The sequence below is a fragment of the Saimiri boliviensis genome, chromosome 8 (genome assembly GCF_048565385.1).
Source record: "Saimiri boliviensis isolate mSaiBol1 chromosome 8, mSaiBol1.pri, whole genome shotgun sequence".
Lineage (NCBI taxonomy): Eukaryota > Metazoa > Chordata > Mammalia > Primates > Cebidae > Saimiri > Saimiri boliviensis.
This window is the reverse complement of record NC_133456.1, coordinates 4328907-4348254: the sequence shown is the minus strand read 5'-3', so window position 1 is coordinate 4348254 and position 19348 is coordinate 4328907. Positions and strand designations below refer to the sequence as shown.

General features: G+C 41.0%; 1 protein-coding gene and 2 non-coding genes across 7 annotated transcripts in view; 1 reads left to right on the top strand and 2 right to left on the bottom strand.

The window, feature by feature from the left end:
• The window catches only part of DNAH12 (dynein axonemal heavy chain 12), a 260536-nt gene that overhangs the window by 215421 nt on the left and 25767 nt on the right, over nucleotides 1-19348 (bottom strand). For 4 of the 5 annotated variants that reach the window (XM_074403603.1, XM_074403607.1, XM_074403605.1 and 1 more), the window contains exons 1-2: nucleotides 12011-15879; nucleotides 11137-11339 (exon numbers count right to left, since the gene is read on the bottom strand). In XM_074403603.1, coding sequence (XP_074259704.1) covers nucleotides 11137-11306 — 170 coding nt within the window. In that variant the 5' untranslated portion in view covers nucleotides 11307-11339; nucleotides 12011-15879. Of the gene's footprint in view, nucleotides 1-11136; nucleotides 11340-12010; nucleotides 15880-19348 lie in introns of those variants that run through there. The other variant, XM_074403604.1, reaches the window with a different exon arrangement.
• LOC120367236 (U6 spliceosomal RNA) lies at nucleotides 4136-4241 on the bottom strand. Its single transcript, XR_005581662.1, has one exon. It is a non-coding gene; the product is annotated as a U6 spliceosomal RNA (small nuclear RNA).
• LOC120367228 (U6 spliceosomal RNA) lies at nucleotides 19228-19334 on the top strand. Its single transcript, XR_005581656.1, has one exon. It is a non-coding gene; the product is annotated as a U6 spliceosomal RNA (small nuclear RNA).

The following is a 19348-nucleotide window of genomic DNA, read 5'->3' as shown; positions in this document are numbered from 1 at the left end:
TTTTGGTTTTTGTTTTGTTTTCTTTTCTTAAAGCAAGTTTATTCGAGAAGTAAAGAAATAAAAGAATGGCTACTCCATAGACAGAACAGCCTGATGAGAACAAATCTTGATGTGTGTGATGAATGATACCTTGTTTACTGAGAAACAATGGCAAGGAACACCAAATCGCCCCAGGCAGAAAACTGCTCAGGGCGTTATAGAATAGTAAACAATATGTACCAATCATGCATCCGTGAAACCAGTTCTTAAAACACAGGATACATGACTCTGCCCCCATAGCTCCCTCCAAGAATGTTTTCTAGTTTATTCTTAATTAGTAGTGAACAGGCACTAGCCGCCTGCCTAGTTAATCTTTATTCCATGAAAAAACATAGAACACCTGCTCATCAAAAATAATCACTTGTTCACAAAAAATAAATAAGTGGGTCAGAGTCTGCTCCGGGCCTTTCAGCTGGGAATGCTGTGAGCCCCCTGATGTCCCACTCTGATTCCCTCTTTTGCTATCTTTGTGTCTGTTTCTTCCTTCCTTTAGTACTACCTGAGTTGGGATCTCCACGACTGAGCTGGTCTCAGCACAGCCCAATCATCTGTTTATAGATACTCAGGTTGCTTCCAAATCTTGACTATTACTGCAGTAAACATGGGAGGGCCGATACCTCTCTGAATACGGATTTCCTTTCTTTTGGGTATATACCTGGGAGTGGGATTACTGAATCATATGGGAGCTCTATTTTTCATTTCCTGAGAAACCTCCAAACTGTTTGGCACGTATGGCAAACAGGTATATGAAAAGGTGCTCAACAACATTCATCATCAGAGAAATGCAAATCAAAACTACAATGAGATATCACCATGCCCGGCTAATTTTTGTATTTTTAGTAGGGACCGGGTTTCACCATGTTGGCCAGGCTGGTCTCTAACTCCTGACCCTAGGTGATCCGCCCCTGTGTGCCATTTTCAGTTCTTCTTTTGAGAAATGTCTATTCAGATCTTATGCCTATTTTTAAAATCAGATTATTGGATTTTTTTTCCCTATAGAGTTTGTATTAGGCCATTCTTGCATTGCTATAAAGAAATATCTAAGTGGTTGTATTTATTCCCAACAGCGTATGGGGATTCCCTTTTTTCCACATCCTTGCCAGCATTTGTTACTGCCTATCTTTTGGATACAAGCCATTTTAACTAGAGTGAGATGATATCTCATTGTAGTTTTGACTTTCATTTCTCTGATTATCAATGATCTTGAGCACATTTTCCTATATCTGTTTGCCATTTTCTTTTTCTTTTCTTTTTTTTCTTGAGATGGAGTCTCACTCTGTCACCCAGAATGGGGTGCGGGTAGCGTGATCTCGGCTCACTGCAACCTCTGCCTCCCAGGTTCAAGCGATTCTCCTGCCTCAGCCTCCAAGTAGCTGGGATCACAGTCGCCCACCACCATGCCCAGCTAATTTTTGTATTTTTAGTAGGGATGAGGTTTCACCATGTTGGCCAGGCTGGTCTCAAACTCCTAACTTCAGGTGATCCACCTCTTTTTCATTTGCATGTCTTCTTTTGAGAAATGTCTATTCAGATCTTTTGCCTATTTTTTAATCAGACTAGTAGATTTTTCTTTTCCTATAGAGTTTGTATTAGGCCATTCTTGCATTGATGTAAAAAAAATACCTAAGACTGGCCAGGTGTGGTAACTAATGCCTATAATTCCAGCCCTTTGGAAGGTCATGGGAGAAGGATTGCTTGAGCCCAGGGATTTGAAACCAGTCTGGGCAGCACAGCAAGACTTTGCTTCTAAGAAATTTTTTTTAAAAGAGAGAAATACCTGAGACTGGATAATTTTTAAAGAAAAGAGGTTTAATTGGCTCCTGGTTCTGCAGGCTGCACAGGAAACTGCTTAGCATCTGCTGCTGAGGAGGCCTCAGGAAGCATATAATCATGAGGTGGAAGGTGAAGGAGGAGGAAGCATGTCACATGGTGAAAGCAGAAGCAAGAGCAGGGGCAGGAGGCACACTTTGAAGCTACCAATCTCATGAGAACTCATTATCATGAGGACAGCATCAAGGGGATGGTGCTAAACCATTTATGAGAAATACATCCCCATGACCCAATCATTTCCCACCAGGCCCCATCTCCAATACTGAGGAATACAATTCAATGTAAGATTTCAGTGGGGTCACACATCCAAACTGTATCAGAGTTGTTTGAGCTCCTTACATATTATGGTTATTATTCCCTTGTCAGATGGATAGTTTGCAAATATTTTTTCCCATTCTATGGGTTGTCTCATCATTTTGTTATTTCCTTTGCTATAAGGAAGGGCTTTAACTTGATATGAATCCCCTTTGTCCATTTTTGGTTCAGTTGCCTGTGCTCATGGGGCATCACTCAAGAAATCTTCACCCACTCCAATATTCTGGAGAGTTTCGCCCAGTGTTTTCTTGCAGTAGTTTCATAGTCTGAGATTTACGTCTTTAATCCATTTTGATTTGATTTTTGTATATGGTAAGAGACAGGGGTCTAGTTTCATTATTCTGCATATGGATATCCAGTTTTCCCAGCACCATTTACTGAAGAGATTGTCCTTTCTCCATTGTATGTTCTTGGCACCTTTGTTGAAAATGAGTTCACTGTAGATATATGGATTTACTTCTGGGTTCTTCATTCTGTCTCACTGGTCTAGATGTCTGTTTTTATGCCAATATTATGCCATTTTGGTTACCATTAGCACTTTAGTATAATTTAAAGGCAAGTAATATAATTCCTACAGTTTTGTTTTTGCTTACAATAGCTTTGGCTATTCTGGGTGTTTTGTGGTTTCATATAAACTTTAGGATTGTTTTTTGTTTGTTTGTTTGTTTGGGATGGAGGTTCACTCTTGTTGCCCAGCCTGGAGTGCGATGGGGCAATCTCCGTTCACCACAACCTCCGCCTCCTGGGTTCGAGTGATTATCCTGCCTCAGCCTCCTGAGTAGCTGGGATTACAGGCACCCACCACCACGCCCAGCTAATTTTTGTATCTTTAGTAGAGACAAGGTTTCACCATGTTGGCCAGGCTGGTCTTGAATTCCTGACCTCAAGTGATCTGTCTGCCTCAGCCTTCCAAAATGCTGGGATTACAGGCATGAGCCACCGTGCTCGGCTGCTTTTCAATTTGTTGCATCATTGCTTTATTGTTTTCAAGACAGAATCTTGTTCCATCTCCAGGTGCCAGGCTGGAGTGCAGTGGCACGATCTCGGCTCACTGTAACCTCCACCTCCCGGGTTCAAACAATTCTCCTGCCTCAGCCTCCCGAGTACCTGGGACCACAGGTGCACGCCACCATGCCCAGCTAATTTTTGTATTTTCAGTAGAAACGGGGTTTCATCATGTTGGCCAGGATGGTCTCAATCGCTTGACCTCGTGATCCGCCTGCCTCGGCCTCCCAAAGTGCTGGGATTACAGGCGTGAGCCACCGCACCAGGCCTAAATCTCTTTTTTTTTCCTTTTTTTTTTTTTTTGCAACCTCCGCCTCCCAGGTTCAAACAATTCTCCTGCCTCAGCCTCCTGAGTAGCTGGGATTGCAGGTATGCACCACCACATCCAGCTAATTTTGTATTTTTAGTAGAAATAAGGTTTTTTCCATGTTGGTCAAACTCCCGACCTCAGGTGATCTGCCCTCCTTGGCCTCCCAAAGTGCTGGGATTAGAGGCATAAGCCACTGTGTGCCTGGCCTTCTTTTTTTTTTTTTTTTTTTTTTTTTTTTGAGATGGAGTCTAGTTCTGTCACCCAGGCTGGTGTGCAGTGGCATGATCTTGGCTGACTGCAACCGCCGCCTCCTGGGTCCAGGCGATTCTCACGTCTCAGACTCCATAGTAGCTTGGGATTACAAGTGCCTGCCATCACACCCAGCTAATTTTTGTATTTTTAGTAGAGATGGGGTTTCACTGTGTTGGTCAGGCTGGCCTCGAACTCCTGACCTTGTGATCTGCCTGCCTCGGCCTCTCAAAGTGCTGGGATTACAAGTGTGAGCCACCATGTACAGCCTAAACCCCTATTCTTTATAAATTATCCAGTCTGTGGTATTCGGTTATAGCAATAAAAAATAGTCTAGGATACCTCTGTAGCTATTCTGGTTTATCAATGTCCCTCTTTTAACTTTCATTTTATATGGAACACCTCACAAATTTGTACATTACCCTTGCACAGGGGCCTTACTAATCTTCTCTGTATTGTTCCAATTTGTGTGCGTGTGCTGCCAAAAGAACACTCAAAGTCCTTCTTGAAGTGTGACCCCAGAATTCCATGTGATGTTTGACCACTACAGAGTGAAAATTTTCTCTCCCATTGCCTAGACATGATACATTTATTAAAGTATCCTAAGACTGAATTAGCCTTTTTGAGCAGCCTCATTTCCCTGCTGAATCTTACTAAGCCTGTAGTAAACTAAAACTCCTAAGACTTTCTCACATGAAGTAGAAAATGTACCTGGATATCCTCCTCCTTCTTTTCTTTGTCAATCTTCAAGACCTTGGCCAGGCTTCCCTTCATCCATCAGGTCTCCCTAAAGAGTCTAGCTCTAAGTGATTGCTACTTTCAAGGAATTTGCCTTATACTTTGGTATGCTAATTGGCACTAGTCATAGTCAGCCTTGTACTCTAATTATCCCAACATAAATATGCCTGATTTCCTGTTCTTTATATATAAATGCCACCTTTTTGCATAGCAACAATTTCTAGAGTGTGTTTTCTCCTACTGGCTATAAATAAAAAGAGCTGGAAGAACATATGAGTGAGCCTTTTCACTCTCTGACTGTTTTTGATTTGTATATTAACAATTAAAAACAGACTGGGCACAGTGGCTCCCAGCACTTTGGGAGGCCAACACAGGTAGGTCACTTGAGTTCAAGACCAGCTTGGGCAACATGATGAGACTCTGTCTCTACAAAAAATACATAAATTAGCTGGGCACAGTGGTGTGCACTGTACCTGGAGTCCCAGCTACAAAGGAGACTGAGGTGGGAGGATTGCTTGAGCCGGGAAGTCAGAGGCTGTAGTGAGCAGTGATTACACCACTACACTCCAGCCTGGGCCACGGAGTGAGACCCTGTCTCAAAAAGAACGCGGTGAGGGGGACGAATAATGAATAATCATCACTAAACTAAAAAATTTTATAATAAAATCAAATAAATAAATACTTGAAAATTTCAAATGTGTAAAAAACCACATGCAGTAAAGAAGAGAAACTGGCTTGAATCAAGAGGTGAGGTAGTAGCCAAAAAAGAAGGCAGGCTCATTCTTGAGACTCTGGAAAGCTACAAAACGATACTGGCTCAGCCAAGTGTTCCCAGCGACTGGCCCTAGTAGGGGGCCCACTTCTACCCATGACTCTTTATACTCTACCTCACCCCAGGAACTTCCTCTATCCACAGACATCACTCCACCTTTCAAAAAGGGAAGTCTGCATGCCTGTCGTCTAACAGGTACAGATAGCAAGGGATGGAGAATCCCAAAGTCCATAGCCATCCAGAAAGATATGTTTCCAGTTTTTTAAAAAAAAAATCTTTAATTTTATCATTTTTTTAAAAAATTCGTTTCTGAGGCTGGGCGCAGTGGCTCACACCTGTAATCCCAGCACTTTCGGAGGCTGAGGCGGGCAGATCACCTGAGGTCTGGAGTTCAAGACCAGTCTGCCCAACATGGTGATACCCTACTAAAAATACAAAAATTAGCCAGGCATGGTGTGGGTTCCTGTAATCCCAGCTACTCAGGAGGCTGAGGCAGGAGAATTGCTTGAACCTAGGAGGCAGAGGTTGCAGTGAGCCGAGATCGCGCCATTGCACTCCAGCCTGGGCAACAAGAGTGAAACTCTGCCTAAAAAAAAAAAAAAATTGGTTTCTAAAAGTTTTTTGCATTAGACCTTTGGCCAGCTAAAAATGAGTTTGAAATCCAAGGAGAATACACCAAATATACTTAAAAGAAACACACACAAGATAAACTTAGTTTTCAAAGAATATGCTTATTAATAAGGAGATGGAAAAAAAAATGAAGTGGAATCCAGTATGAGGTAAAGTTTAGCAAAGTGAGCACTCACTAAAGTAACTTTTTTTTCTTTTTTGTTTTTACTTGTTTTTATTTTTCGTAGACACGGGGTTTCACTGTGTTGGCCAGGCTGGTCTCAAACTCCTGACCTTGTGATCCTCCCACCTCGGCCTCCCAAAGTGCTGGGATTACAGGCGTGAGCCACTGTACCCCGCTCTTTTTTTTTTTTTCTTTTAAATGACCCTAACATTGCGAACACATCCAGGGAAAATATAATAAAACCAATAATTCCAAATGCATTTTTCCCAAAGAAACACATGGCAGTTCTAATCTCAGTATTAATATAGCACTATGCTTCAGGTAATTTTGAGGCAGCATTTTTAAATTTAAGCACCAAAATAAAAGTTGTACTATTTACAGATCTGTAAAAAGCACAATAAGGCAAGTTTCTTCCTTAAAAAGTCATTCATCCCCTCATTCATTTGTCATAACATGCCAAACCCTGTGATTTGTGTTGAGATCCCTCTCCTTAAGCATGCCAAGGTAGAGAAGAAAGACAACTAAGAAAAGAAAAGTACATTGTATTGTAACATACTCTGTGCTTAGAACATCTTGCTCTTCTGCTTTTCCTCCTTCCTTACCAGTCACACTTACTCTACTTGCTGGGTGACTTTTCTCCACACCTGTAACGCTTTGCCATTGGCCTTTGCCTTTCTCAGTTCACTTGCTCACTCATGCTCTCCCCTGTGCTCTCTCTTGCCTAGCTCTCGCCCTCACTCTCTGCATGATTCCAACGATTCCCTATAGCTTTAAAAATCACGTACATGCAAAAAAACATCATCTACATTCTGGTGACTCCCCAATTTTTTTTGATATGGAGTGTTGCTTTGTCACCCAGGCTGGGGTGCAGTGACACAACCTCGACTCACTGCAACCTCTGCCTCCCTGGTTCAAGCAATTCTCCTGCCTTAGCCTCCTGAGTAGCTGGGATTACAGGGGCATACCACCACTCCTGGCTAATTTTTGTATTTTTAGTAGGGAAGGGGTTTCACCATGTTAGTCAGGCTGATCTCGAACTCCTGACCTCATGATCTGCCTGCCTCAGCCTCTCCAAATGCTGAGATTACAGGCATGAGACACCATTCCCAGTCGACTCCCAAATTTTTGTATCTCCAGCCGAGACTTCTCTTATCTATCCAACTGCTATTAATGTATTTCCCTTTACATATCACACAGGCACTTACGCTCCAAAAGATAGCAAGACATGGGTCAAAAAATAAAGAGTATTATTGCTTTTTAATCCCCATCACCTGAACTTCCTCAATTCCCTATCAATCAGTGACACTACTATCCACCTGGCTACCAAAGCTAACCCAACAGCAAATCCTACTGATCCTGCCTCTGAAATACATCTCCTGTAAATCTATTTTCCTCCTCCACAGTCTCTAGCCTTATCCAAACCGCTGTAAATTCTCACCTATGCTACTGTAGTGGCATCCTCCCTGGTCTCTTTGTGCCCCCTACTCTTCCCTCTTCCCCTCCACCTCACTCTATTCTTAATAGCCAGAGTGATACCTTTTAAATGTAAGTCAGGTTTCATGTCACTTTCTTGTTTGAAACATTTCAGTAGCTTCCGCTGCACTTAAAAATAAAATCTGAATTCCCTGTCATGGCCAACAAGGCCTACACAATCTGTTCCCACCTCCCTCTCCATCTTCACCTGATACCACCCTTCCCCAGGCTCATGATTCCTAGAATCATGTTCCTAGAATGTACTGAAAGCATCATTATTTCAAAGATTTCATGCTTGCTATCCCCTTTGCTAGAGAGCTTTTCTCATGTTTACTTAGATGACAGGCATCTTCTCATTCTCTGGATCTCTAGTTACATATTATCTCCACAGGCCTTTCCTGTGGTGCTCCTGGGAATACCTTCTCTCTGTCCTATTGTCTGATTTCTTCATAGCATCTATCATCAGCTAAAAGGTTAACACACCCTTTTTGTTTTTTACATATTTACTACCTGTCTCCTCTCACTAGCATACAAATGACTTAAAGATACAATCCTTTTTGTTGTGTTCGCTTTTTTGTTTGTTTTGTTTTTTGAGACAGAGTCTTGCTCGGTCACCCAGGCTGGGGTGCAGTGGCGTGATCTCAGTTCACTGCAACCTTCACCTCTCAAGTTCAAGCTATTCTCCTGCCTCAGCCTCCTGAGTAGCTGAGATTACAAGCACAAGCAACCTTGCCCAGCTAATTTTTGGATTTTTAGTAAAGACAGGGTTTTGTCATGTTGGTCAGGTTGGCCTGGAATTCCTGGCCTCAGGTGATCCACCTGCCTTGGCCTCCCAAAGTGCTGGGATTACAGGCATGAGCCACCGTCTGTTGTGTTTTCTATGGTCTCCTCAGTAACAAGTGTCTGTGTAACAGCAGATACTTAGTATCTGCTAAATAAACTGATGTGAGAGAAATGCATACAGAGGGTTAAAGCAGCATGAAAGGGATTAGGAGAAGGCTTTCTAGAGAAGGTGACCCATAAACTGAACCTGGAAGAACTAGGATAAGTATTCAGGCAGATAGTGCAGTGAGGGAAATTGCAGAGTACATCTCTAAACTGTGAAAAATACAGTATATTCGTGAAACTCCAAGCAGTTCAACATGATAATGCAAGATAATGAAAGTTATGGAGTTAAAACAATCTAGACCCGATGCAGTGGCTCATGCCTGTAATCCCAGCACTTTGGGAAGTCAAGGCAGATGGATCACTTAAGCCGAAGAATTTGAGACCAAGACTGGGCAATATGGCAAAACTGTGTCTTTTCAAAAAATACAAAAAATTAACCGTGTGTGGTGGTGCATGCCTGTAGTCCCAGCCACTTGAGAGGCTGAGGTGGGAGGATCACTTGAGTCCAGGAGGTTGAGGTTGCAGTGAGCTGAGATCATGCCACTACACTCCAGCCTGGTTGACAGAGCAAGACCCTGTCTCCAAAAAAAAAAAAAAAAGAACAATCTATAATTCCTAGAGAACTCACTTCTCTAAATCTACTGAAACATTGAATAGAATCTTAGGAATGAAGGAGGAAGGCATCTCTCTTTTTCTTTTTCTTTTTTTTTGAGATGGAGTTTTTCTTTTTCTTTTTTTGAGATGGAGTCTCTCTCTGTCACCCAGGCTGGAGTACAGTGGCATGATCTCCGCTCACTGCAACCTTCCCCTCCCAGATTCAAGCAATTCTCCCGCCTCCGCCTCCTGAGTAGCTGGGATTACAGGCACCTGCCACCACACCCAGCTAATTTTTTGTATTTATAGTAGAGACGGGGTTTCAACATGTTGGCCAGGCTGGTCTCAAACTCCTGACCTCAGGTGATCTGCCCACCTTGGCATCCCAAAGTGCTAGGATTACAAGTGTGAGCCACTGAGTCTGGCCTCTCTTTTACTTTTAAAACTATTTTCATTTGCTTGTTTGAGATAGGGTCTCGTTCCATTGCCCATTGCTGGGAGTGCAATGACACCATCACAGCTCACTATAGCTTTGACCTTCTGGGCTCAAGCAATATTCCTGCCTCTGCCTCCCAAGTAGTTAGGACCACAGGCATGTCCCACCATACCTGGCTAGTGTTTTGGGGTTTTTTTTTTGTTTTTTTTTTTTTTTTGAGAGATGAGGGCCTTACTACCCTGCCCAGACTGGTCTCAAATTCCTAGACTCAAGTAATCCTGCCACTGTGGCCTCCCAAAATTCTGAGGTTACAGGCATTAACCACCATATCCAGCCTTTTTTTTTTTTTTATCTAAGTCTTTTAACACTTAAGCATTTCTAATCATACATGTACTGACATTAGTTTATATACCCTATAAATATATATTTAAATATAAGTAAATGATTGATGACTAATAAAAATGTAAATCTAGGGCCTGGCATGGTGTGGCTCACGCCTGTAATTCCAGCACTTTGGGAGGCCAAGGCAGGCAGATCATGAAGTCAAGAGTTCAAGACCAGCTCGATCAACATAGTGAAACCCTGTCTCTACTAAAAATACAAAAATTAGCTGGGTGTGGTGGCAGGTACCTGTAATCCCAGCTCCTTGGGAGGCTAAGGAACGAGAATTGCTTGAACCTGGGAGGCAGAGGTTGCAGTGAGCTGAGATCACACCATTAAACTCCAGCCTGGGCAACAAGAGTGAAACCCTGTCTCAAAAAAAAACTAACTCTAAAGAAGTTATATGATTAATATATGTTTATATTAAATATTAATATAAAAATGTTTAGTTGTAAGGAAAGTAAAATTAGTAAAAATTAAAATTATTAAATTGGCAACAATACTTTGTCAGCTGCAAAAAATATTTTAAAATGAGGCCAACCAAGAAAGGAAAGACAATGTAGAAAGGGAAACAAATCCACCTAAGAGAAATTTCTCATTTTATACTTTAAGTGCTGCCTTGGAATTTTGTAAATGAAATCCATGTATTTTTATTTATCCCTAGAACTCAGCAGAATCAGGTGTTTAGGAAATTCTCAGTAACTGTCTAATTGAACTGAACCAACTTCTCATCACAGCCTTAGGCAGCAGGTACCTAAATTAGTTTTAATTTCCACTAAATTGGAGATGGGGGGGTGAGTAGGATGCTGAACCATGTTTCCTTTCATATCAAAAAATTTCAAATATAAGTAGTTTCAAGATATTTTATTAAGTATTTGTTCAAATTGTAGAGGTTTAGTTATTTGATTTTACTTTCGGGAATCAGTACGGTTATATTGAGAGGAGGAATAGTATGGTGCTTAATGAACTTTAGAACCAGACCAACCAAGTGCAAATCCCAGCTGTGCAACCTTAGGCAAGTTACTTAACTTCTCTATACCTCAGTTGACTCATCTAAAAAATGGAGCTAACAATAGTACCTACCTGATAGGATTGTTGTGAGAAGTACAGGTGGTAAGAACAATGTCTAACAGTGCACAGTGTATAATATTTGCTATCATTACAATTATTTGTCAATTTTTTTCTAACTAACTTGAAAACAGTTGTATTTTACCCATGAACAACCTCCACAGTTAAAACTTTTTATGAGAATATGAACACCAATCATTTCACTTGAATTCCAAGCAAGAATTATCTACTAATATGCTACTTACACTAACTGATTGATTTTCTTCTGCTCCTCCTTGGATCTTCTGTATTTTAGCAGCTTACTTTGTGTTGGCGTATCAGCGCCTATGTTTTCTGGGAAATGGACAATGGGGGGTAACTTCAAGTTCAGAGCTTCCTTTTCTGCTGTAATGGCAGCTTTGTTTGGAACTGACATCTTGATCCCCTAAAGATTAAAATGCTCTGTACTCTGAGGAGAAAAAGTCCATAAAGCCATTATTGTATAAACAAGCCTCAATATATTCATAACAGGTCTAACATACCAATACCAAAAATAAAATTCTGGACACGTTTTGGATCTTCCTGCCAAGTATGGCATCAGTCTAAAGAATGGCAGTTGAGGTAAGTTGGCAGGGATTCCTGTTAGAACTCTACGAGGCACCTATGAAGCAACGAGCCAGTCAGTTCCCCTTTAGGGCTTGTTACCTTATGCATGAAATTAAGGAGTTGAATTAAATGCTTTGTAATATCCCTACAGCTCTAACATTCTGGGTTCAAAATTTTCCCTAGATGCAAACCACCACCACGACCACAACAACAAATCCAGTTGTTGAGGGATGATCCCCTTCCACATAAAAGCCGATTTTAACATCAGTCATGTTTTTTAACATCACTAGGATATTTTACTCTTGCTGCCTTCCAAGAAAGTGGTGCTATGATCAAGCAAAAAATAGGCAGTTAATGCATGGCAATCTAAAAGGTCATGTAAATGCTCAAAAATTTTACTGTGATCACAACTATACTTGCCATGAATGCCTACAGGATTTGGAGATTCCTGCCTTGAAAGAGCGTTTAAGTTGGCACCCAAATCTCGACACCTGCCCTGAGAGGGAAAGGAAGAGAAAAGCAGAGAACAAGTACCTGATTGTCTCTCACTACTTTCCCGCTGAGAGACAGTCTGAGCCTCTCCTCGGGTGAAAGGAAAGGGATAACGAGGGCGAAGCCTCCGGAAAGCCAGCGGCTCTGGAAAGCCAGGCGCGTAGCTGGAGAAGGGCGGGTGGAAACAACGTCGTCGCTATGGAAACTGTGGAGGCCCCCGCGGGTGGGGCTGGGCAAAGGTTGCCTGGAGAGGCAGTTGCTGCGCCGCAAAGGACTAAGATTACCTGTCACAACAATAAGTCGTGACTCAAGTAAATAGTGTGTGAGTTTTGTTTTTTGTTTGTTTGTTTGTTTGTTTTTAACTTAACTGCCTTTCCTTGGAAGGGGACCAGGAAATCAGGACCTTCAAATTGTGGAAAACTGCAAGACTGGAAATATAGATCTGTTGGAAAATAGATGTATGGAAACACTCGGCAAGAGAATCAAGTTTTCAAGTGTCCCCTAGTGACATCCTGTAAATATTGTAACTAATCAGCAATATAATTTATCTTGTTTCTAGATTTGCTATTTGTTGACACAGCACTTGCAGCAATTCTTTGGCAAAATCAAACAGGTTAAGGTGTGAATTTAGTGAGTTCGCTGGGAGAAAGATGTGAAATATTGCTGTTTGAAGCTGCGCAACTAAACGATAATAGCCTACAAGAATACTGTATCAAAATTAAATTAGGGAAGTGAATACATCCTGCTGGTCTGTTAACAGCATATTCATTCTTAGATCTCATGAGACTTAAAAAAATAGCATATTCATTCAACAAATATTTGAGCACTCTGTCAGTCACTACATAATTTTTTGTCGTTTTAACGAAAGCACAGGCAACATTTGTGTCTGTCTCACAGCAGGTGCTCTAAAATGTCATTTAAGTGAGCGAATGAACAAGTTAAAACTTCTGGGTAGTTTGTAAAAGCAAACTATCTTTCTGTAGAAAATAAAATACTTGTATAAATATGTGACCTTTTTTTGTTTAAACTCTAATCCTATAACAGATTAGACAGTTTTTTAAAATGTCAATTTATTAACATTTATTTTTTACAGGCAGGGTGTCGCTCTGACACCCAGGCTGGAGTACAGCGGCACCATCACTGTGAAAGGAGTCAGCTAGCTTTTGCCTTAGGTAGATAGCAAGGGAAGGGTCCCCGGAGAAACCCCGGCCCATAGGTCAGTGCCTCATCCCCACATAACATAAAAAGCAGCCTGGGGAAAAAAAAAATTCAAGCTGCAGGCACTGATAAGGCAACTAGCACAGGGTGTTGTGCCTGGAGACATGCCCGCGACTGCACAGACAGAAAAACCTCCAGCCCATTTAGACAAAAACTTGCACCGACCTTCTCATTCACATAAAGGAACAAGGCCTGGCACAAAAATGCCTTTGTCCTTTGTATGGGCTCCAAGGAAAAAAAAAGTTTCTTCTCCTTTTGTGGGCGTGGGCACAGTACGGTCCAGTAGGTTCCGGTGGGCGCTCTACTTTCTTTTATTTGGATTGTAAATTGGGCTTCTATAAATCATCGCTTCAGCCGCTCATTGGTCCCGGGCCAAGCTCCAGGGCCCAGCTTTCACTTTAGCTCCACAGGTCCTGGGCCAAGCTAAGCAGCATCTATGAATCATCACTTCAGCTCCTGATTAGTCCTGGGCTAAGGCCCCTGGGAAGGGGAGTGGGGGGCATGAAACACATTTCTTCCCCTTCCCAGTCCATAAAAACCCTGGACCCCAGCCTCACAGGGAGCACCCCATTCAGGTGCCCCTCTCTGCTGGCAGAGAGTTTTCTTCTTTCACTATTAAACTTTCACTCTAAACTCACCTTGGGGTCTGCCCTACTTACTTGTGTTGGAGGTAGGACAAAGAATCCCAGTTGTTATCTCAGATAACCAGAAACTGTTTTTCTTTGAGATGGAGTCTCGCTCTGTCACCCAGGCTGGAGTGCAGTGGCCTAATGTCGGCTCACTGCAATCTCCGCCTCCTGGGTTCAAGCGATTCTCCTGCCTCAGGCTCCCAAGTAGCTGGGATTACAGGCACATGCCACCAGGCCCAGCTAATTTTTGTATTTTTAGTAGAGACAGGGTTTCACCATGTTGGTCAGGCTGGTCTCAAACTCCTGACCTCTTGATCCACCCGCCTCAGCCTCCCAAAGTGCTGGGATTACAGGCATGAGCCACCGCGCCAGGCCTGAGAAACTGCTACATCTTGCATTGCTGAGACTACTGCAATAGCTCACTGCATCTCCAAACTCCTGGGCTCAAGGGATCCTACCACCTCAGCCTCCTGAGTAGCTGGGACTACAGGCGCACACCAAGACACTGGCTAATTTTTAAAAATATTTTGTTGGGACAGTGTCTCACTATGTTGCCCAAGCTTGTCTCAAACTCCCAGGCTCAAGCAATCCTCCTGCTTCAGCTTCCTAAAAGTGTTGGGATTACAGGCTGCGTCACTATATCTGGCCTGAATATCAATTTGGTTAGGCTAAACTAGAAGGACTGAAGAGAAGGCAGCAATCTTATGTATGACATATTCACCTCCTCCCAGTCATTCAATCAAACCCTAATCTAGGGCTGCTGTGAAGAGATTACAGATATAATTCAAGTCCCTGGTGGTCAACCGACATTGGTCTAAGGAGATAAGCCTGGGTGAGCCTGACTCAATCAGTAGAAATCCTTTTAAAAAGATTTAGGCCTGGCAAAGTGGATCAAACATGTAATCCCAGCATGTTAGGAGGCCAAGCCAGGCAGCTTGCTTGAGCCTAGGAGTTTGAGACCAGCCTGGGCAACATGGTGTAACTCCATCTCTATTTTAAAAAATTAAAAAATTTAAAAAATAATAAAAAGATAGGCATGCCCTGAGTCAAACTCCAAAGAACAGCTGGATCTACAACTGCTCTCAATTTTCTAGTTCTTCCCTTCTTGACAGCCTGCCCTACAGACCTTGGACTTGCTTTGCAGCCCCTTCCATTGCATAAGCCAATTCTTTGTAAAAATAATAATAATAATAATAATAATAATAATAATATACACATACATATATCTATATATGGATATAGATGATATATATTATCTCTTACTGGTTCTGCTTCCCACTTTGAAACCTGACTGATACAATGTACATCTTTTTTTTTTTTTTTCACTTTTAAAAATAATTTTATTTTAAAGACAAAGTCTCACTATGTTGGCCAGGTTGGCCTGGCCTCAAGCAATCCTCCTGCCTTGGCCTCTAGATGTGCTAGGATTATAGGAGTGAGCCACCACACCTTGCCAATGTACATATTTTTAACAGCCAATGTTTCCAAAAGTATGTTCTTTTACAAGAACAGATTCCTCTTGAGCTAATACAAATAAATATATTGTCATAAAATAAGAATACTCATGAATCGTTTCCTAATTCTGGAGATACCAGGTAGAGAAAAAGGTAAATATTTCAATTTTACTCACAAAATATACCAAATGGTTACCAAATTGCTGTAAAACTACAGATAATGCAGAGAAAAAAGTTTTCTTAACTCTGAAAGAAAAAAAATTAAAATGTCAGCAACCTTTCAAGCAAAAAAAGTCAGTAAAATCAAGATGGCTGATCACTAGCAGTGTAACTCCCAGTGAAATTGTAGCTCCCAGTGAAAGCGCAAAGAACGAGAGGACGCCACACCTTCACATGAATTCCTGTTGCTCACGCACCAGGAGATTCCCAGCGGAGGAGCCCCACGGGTCGCCAGCGCGACTCTTGTGACCGGTGAGGCGGTTTTGCCGGCGCCTCGGAGCATCGGTTCTTGGTGCAGAGTCAGAAAAGCACCATCAATCTTTTTTTTTTTTTTTATTGCATTTTAGGTTTTGGGGTACATGTGATGAACATGCAAGATTGTTGCATAGGTACACACATGGCAGTGTGCTTTGCTGCCTTCCGTCCCCTCACCTGTATCTGTCATTTCTCCCCATGCTATCTCTTCCCACCTCCCCACCCCCCCGCCCCTCCCCCATTTCCCCCCAACGGACCCCAGTGTGTAGTGCTCCCCTCCCTGTGTCCATGTGTTCTCATTGTTCAACACCCGCCTATGAGCGAGAATATACAGAAGCACCATCAATCTTAACGCCGCTGATTTAGTCAGCGCAGTGGGTTGCTCAGATTTCGGCGCTGAGAATCAATAAGTTGGACGTCCACTCAGAAACCCAATTACAAAGACAGTAATTATAAAGACCACAGATGGATAAATCTACAACGAAGGGAAGAAAACAGACAAAAAAGGGTGAGAATACCCAAGATCAGAACGCCTCTCCCTCAGCAGGGGATCCCAGTTCCTCATCAGCAACAAAGCAAGGCTTGATGGAGAACGAGTGGGTTCCAATTACAGAAGCAGGCTTCAAAATGTGGATAATAAGAAACTTCTGTGAATTAAAAGAACTTGTTCTAATACAATCCAAAGAAACTAAGCACTTTGAAAAAAGGTTTGACGAAATGTTAACAAGAATACACAATTTTGAGAGGAAAATAAGTGAATTGATGGAGCTGAAAAACACAATACGAGAACTACGTGAAGTATGCACAAGTTTTAACAGCCGAATTGATCAAGCAGAAGAAAGGATATCAGAGGTCGAAGACCAACTCAATGAAATAAAACTAGAAGACAAGATTAGAGAAAAAAAGATAAAAAGGAACGAGCAAAGTCTCCAAGAAATATGGGACTATGTGAAAAGACCTAATCTGCGCTTGATAGGTGTACCTGAATGTGACGAAGAGAATGAATCCAAGCTGGAAAATATGCTTCAGGATATTATTCAGGAAAATTTTCCCAACCTAATAAGGCAGGATAATATGCAACTTCAGGTAATACAGAGAATACCACAAAGATACACCTCAAGAAGAGCAACCCCAAGGCACATAATCGTCAGATTCACCAGAGTTGAAATAAAGGAGAAAATACTAAGGGCAGCCAGAGAGAAAGGTCAGGTTTACCCACAAAGGGAAGCCTATCAGACTTACAGCAGATCTCTCAGCAGAAACCCTACAAGCCAGAATAGAGTGGGGACCAATATTCAACATCCTTAAAGAAAAGAACTTTCAACCAAGAATTTCACATCCAGTCAAACTAAGCTTCATAAGTGAAGGAAAAATAAAGTTTTTTTGTGAACAAGCAAGCACTCAGAGATTTCATCACCACCAGGCCTGCTTTACAAGAGCTTCTGAAGGAACCACTACACATAGAAAGGAACAAACAGTATCAGCCTTTCTAAAAAATACCAAAAAGAGCATCAATATAATGAAGAATTTACATCAACTAATGGGCAAAATAGCCAGCTAATATTAAATGGTATTAAACTCACATATATCATTATTAATTCTAAATTTAAATTGACTAAATCCCCCAATCCAAAGACAGACAGGCAATTTGAATAAAAAACTAAAACCCATCAGTATGCTGCATCCAGACCCATCTCATATTCAAGGATACACAAAGACTCAAAAAAATGGATGGAGAAAGATTTACCAACCAAACAGAGAGCTAAAATAAATAAACAAAAAGCAGAAGTTACAATTTTTGCCTCTGATAAAATAGTCTTTAAAGCAACTAAGATCCAAAGAAGCAAAGAAGGACATTATATAATGATAAAAGGATCAATGCAACAACAAGAAGAGCTAAAGATCCTAAATATATATGCACCCAATACAGGAATACCTAGACATACAAGACTAATAAAGAGACTTAGACTCCCACACAATAATAGCGGGAGACTTCAACATTAATATTAGACAGATCAATGAGACAGAAAATTAACAACGATATCCAGGACTTGAACTCAGATCTGGAACAAGTAAACGTAATTAACATTTATAGAACTCTCCACTTTAAATACACAAAATATACATTCTTATCAGTACCACATCATATCAACTTAGAAGTTTAAACGAAATGTTGGTTGGCTCCTTGTTTGTTATTCTCTTCCCTCATTTTCTTTTATGTCTCCATTATTAAGGACAATTATAGGCATACCCATATTTAGACTGCATTCTAGCCTGGGCAATAAAGCAATACCCCCATCTTCTCTCCCTCTTCCTCTTTCTCTTTCTTCATCTTCTTTATTCTTTTTCTTAAAAAAAAAAAAAAGTCAGTAAAATCATTTCTGTCCTCATCAGTTCAGTCCCATGTAATTAATTTTTGTTCTACTTGATAAATTAGACATCTTAGGTCCAGTTTTCACCTTGCAGTTTTTCAAGTTCTTATCCAGTCCAACTGAATAATCAACAGATGCCTGTATTCCAGAGTATGTAACAGAGATTTTTATGCTTTTCATAAACCTCTTTATCCTTTTCATAAACCGCTTTGAAGACACAATACTTAAGGATTATATTTGCTTGCAAGGATCATTTAGAAGAAACATCAGAATAAAGCAATTTACTATGAACAACAAGATTTAGAATGGCTGTGGTGAAAGACCTGGTAAAAGTTTACAACAATAATGAAATTGACAAGGAAATTTGCTTTTTTTTTGTAATCTACAAAAGTTTTACATAGTAGCCATAATTATGACTGATAACATATACAAAGACACATATTTTTAGGAATCTCATATACTTTTAAAAAACATATTAATAATATGTTCATATAAATGTAATGCAAAGAAGGTTTTCCGTATAATTTACTTATCAAATAAAGAATAATATGTCTTTCTTAGACTTCTAGGGCCATTCTAGGATAACATAAGATTAGTTTGAGGCCAAAAAGACTAAATAATTTAGAATTTGAAATTTGATTTTGGGAAGGCTGTCAAGTATGTCAAAGGATAAAAACACTCAAATAAAATAGAAAAGGCCAGGCTCAGTGGCTCAAACCTATAATCCCAGCACTTTGGAAGTCCAAGGTGAAAGATCACTTGAGCCCTGGAGTTTGAGAACAGCCTGGGCAACATAGAGAGATGCTGTCTCTACAGAATATTTTTTAAAACTTAGCCAGGCGTTGGTGGTGTGTGCTTGTGGTCCCAGATACTTGAGACACTGAGGTGGGAGGATTGCTTAAGCCCAGGAGGTCGAGGCTGCGGTGAGCTATGACTGCACCACTGCACTCCAGCCTGGGTGACAGAGTGAGACACTGTCTCAAAAAAATTTTTTTTAATGAATACAAACTAGGAAAGTTTTAAAACATTTTATCAAAATAAGATTACAGGTCACTGTAAAGTATCAGTCATTCATTTAGCTAAAGTGATAATCTGAAAAATTTTACAAAGCAGTGCTCATTTCAGCAGCACAAACACTAAAGCTGAAATGATACAGAGAAGATTAGCATGGCACCTGAACAAGAATGACACAAACATTTGTGAAGCATTCCACAGTTTTTTTTTTTTTAAGAT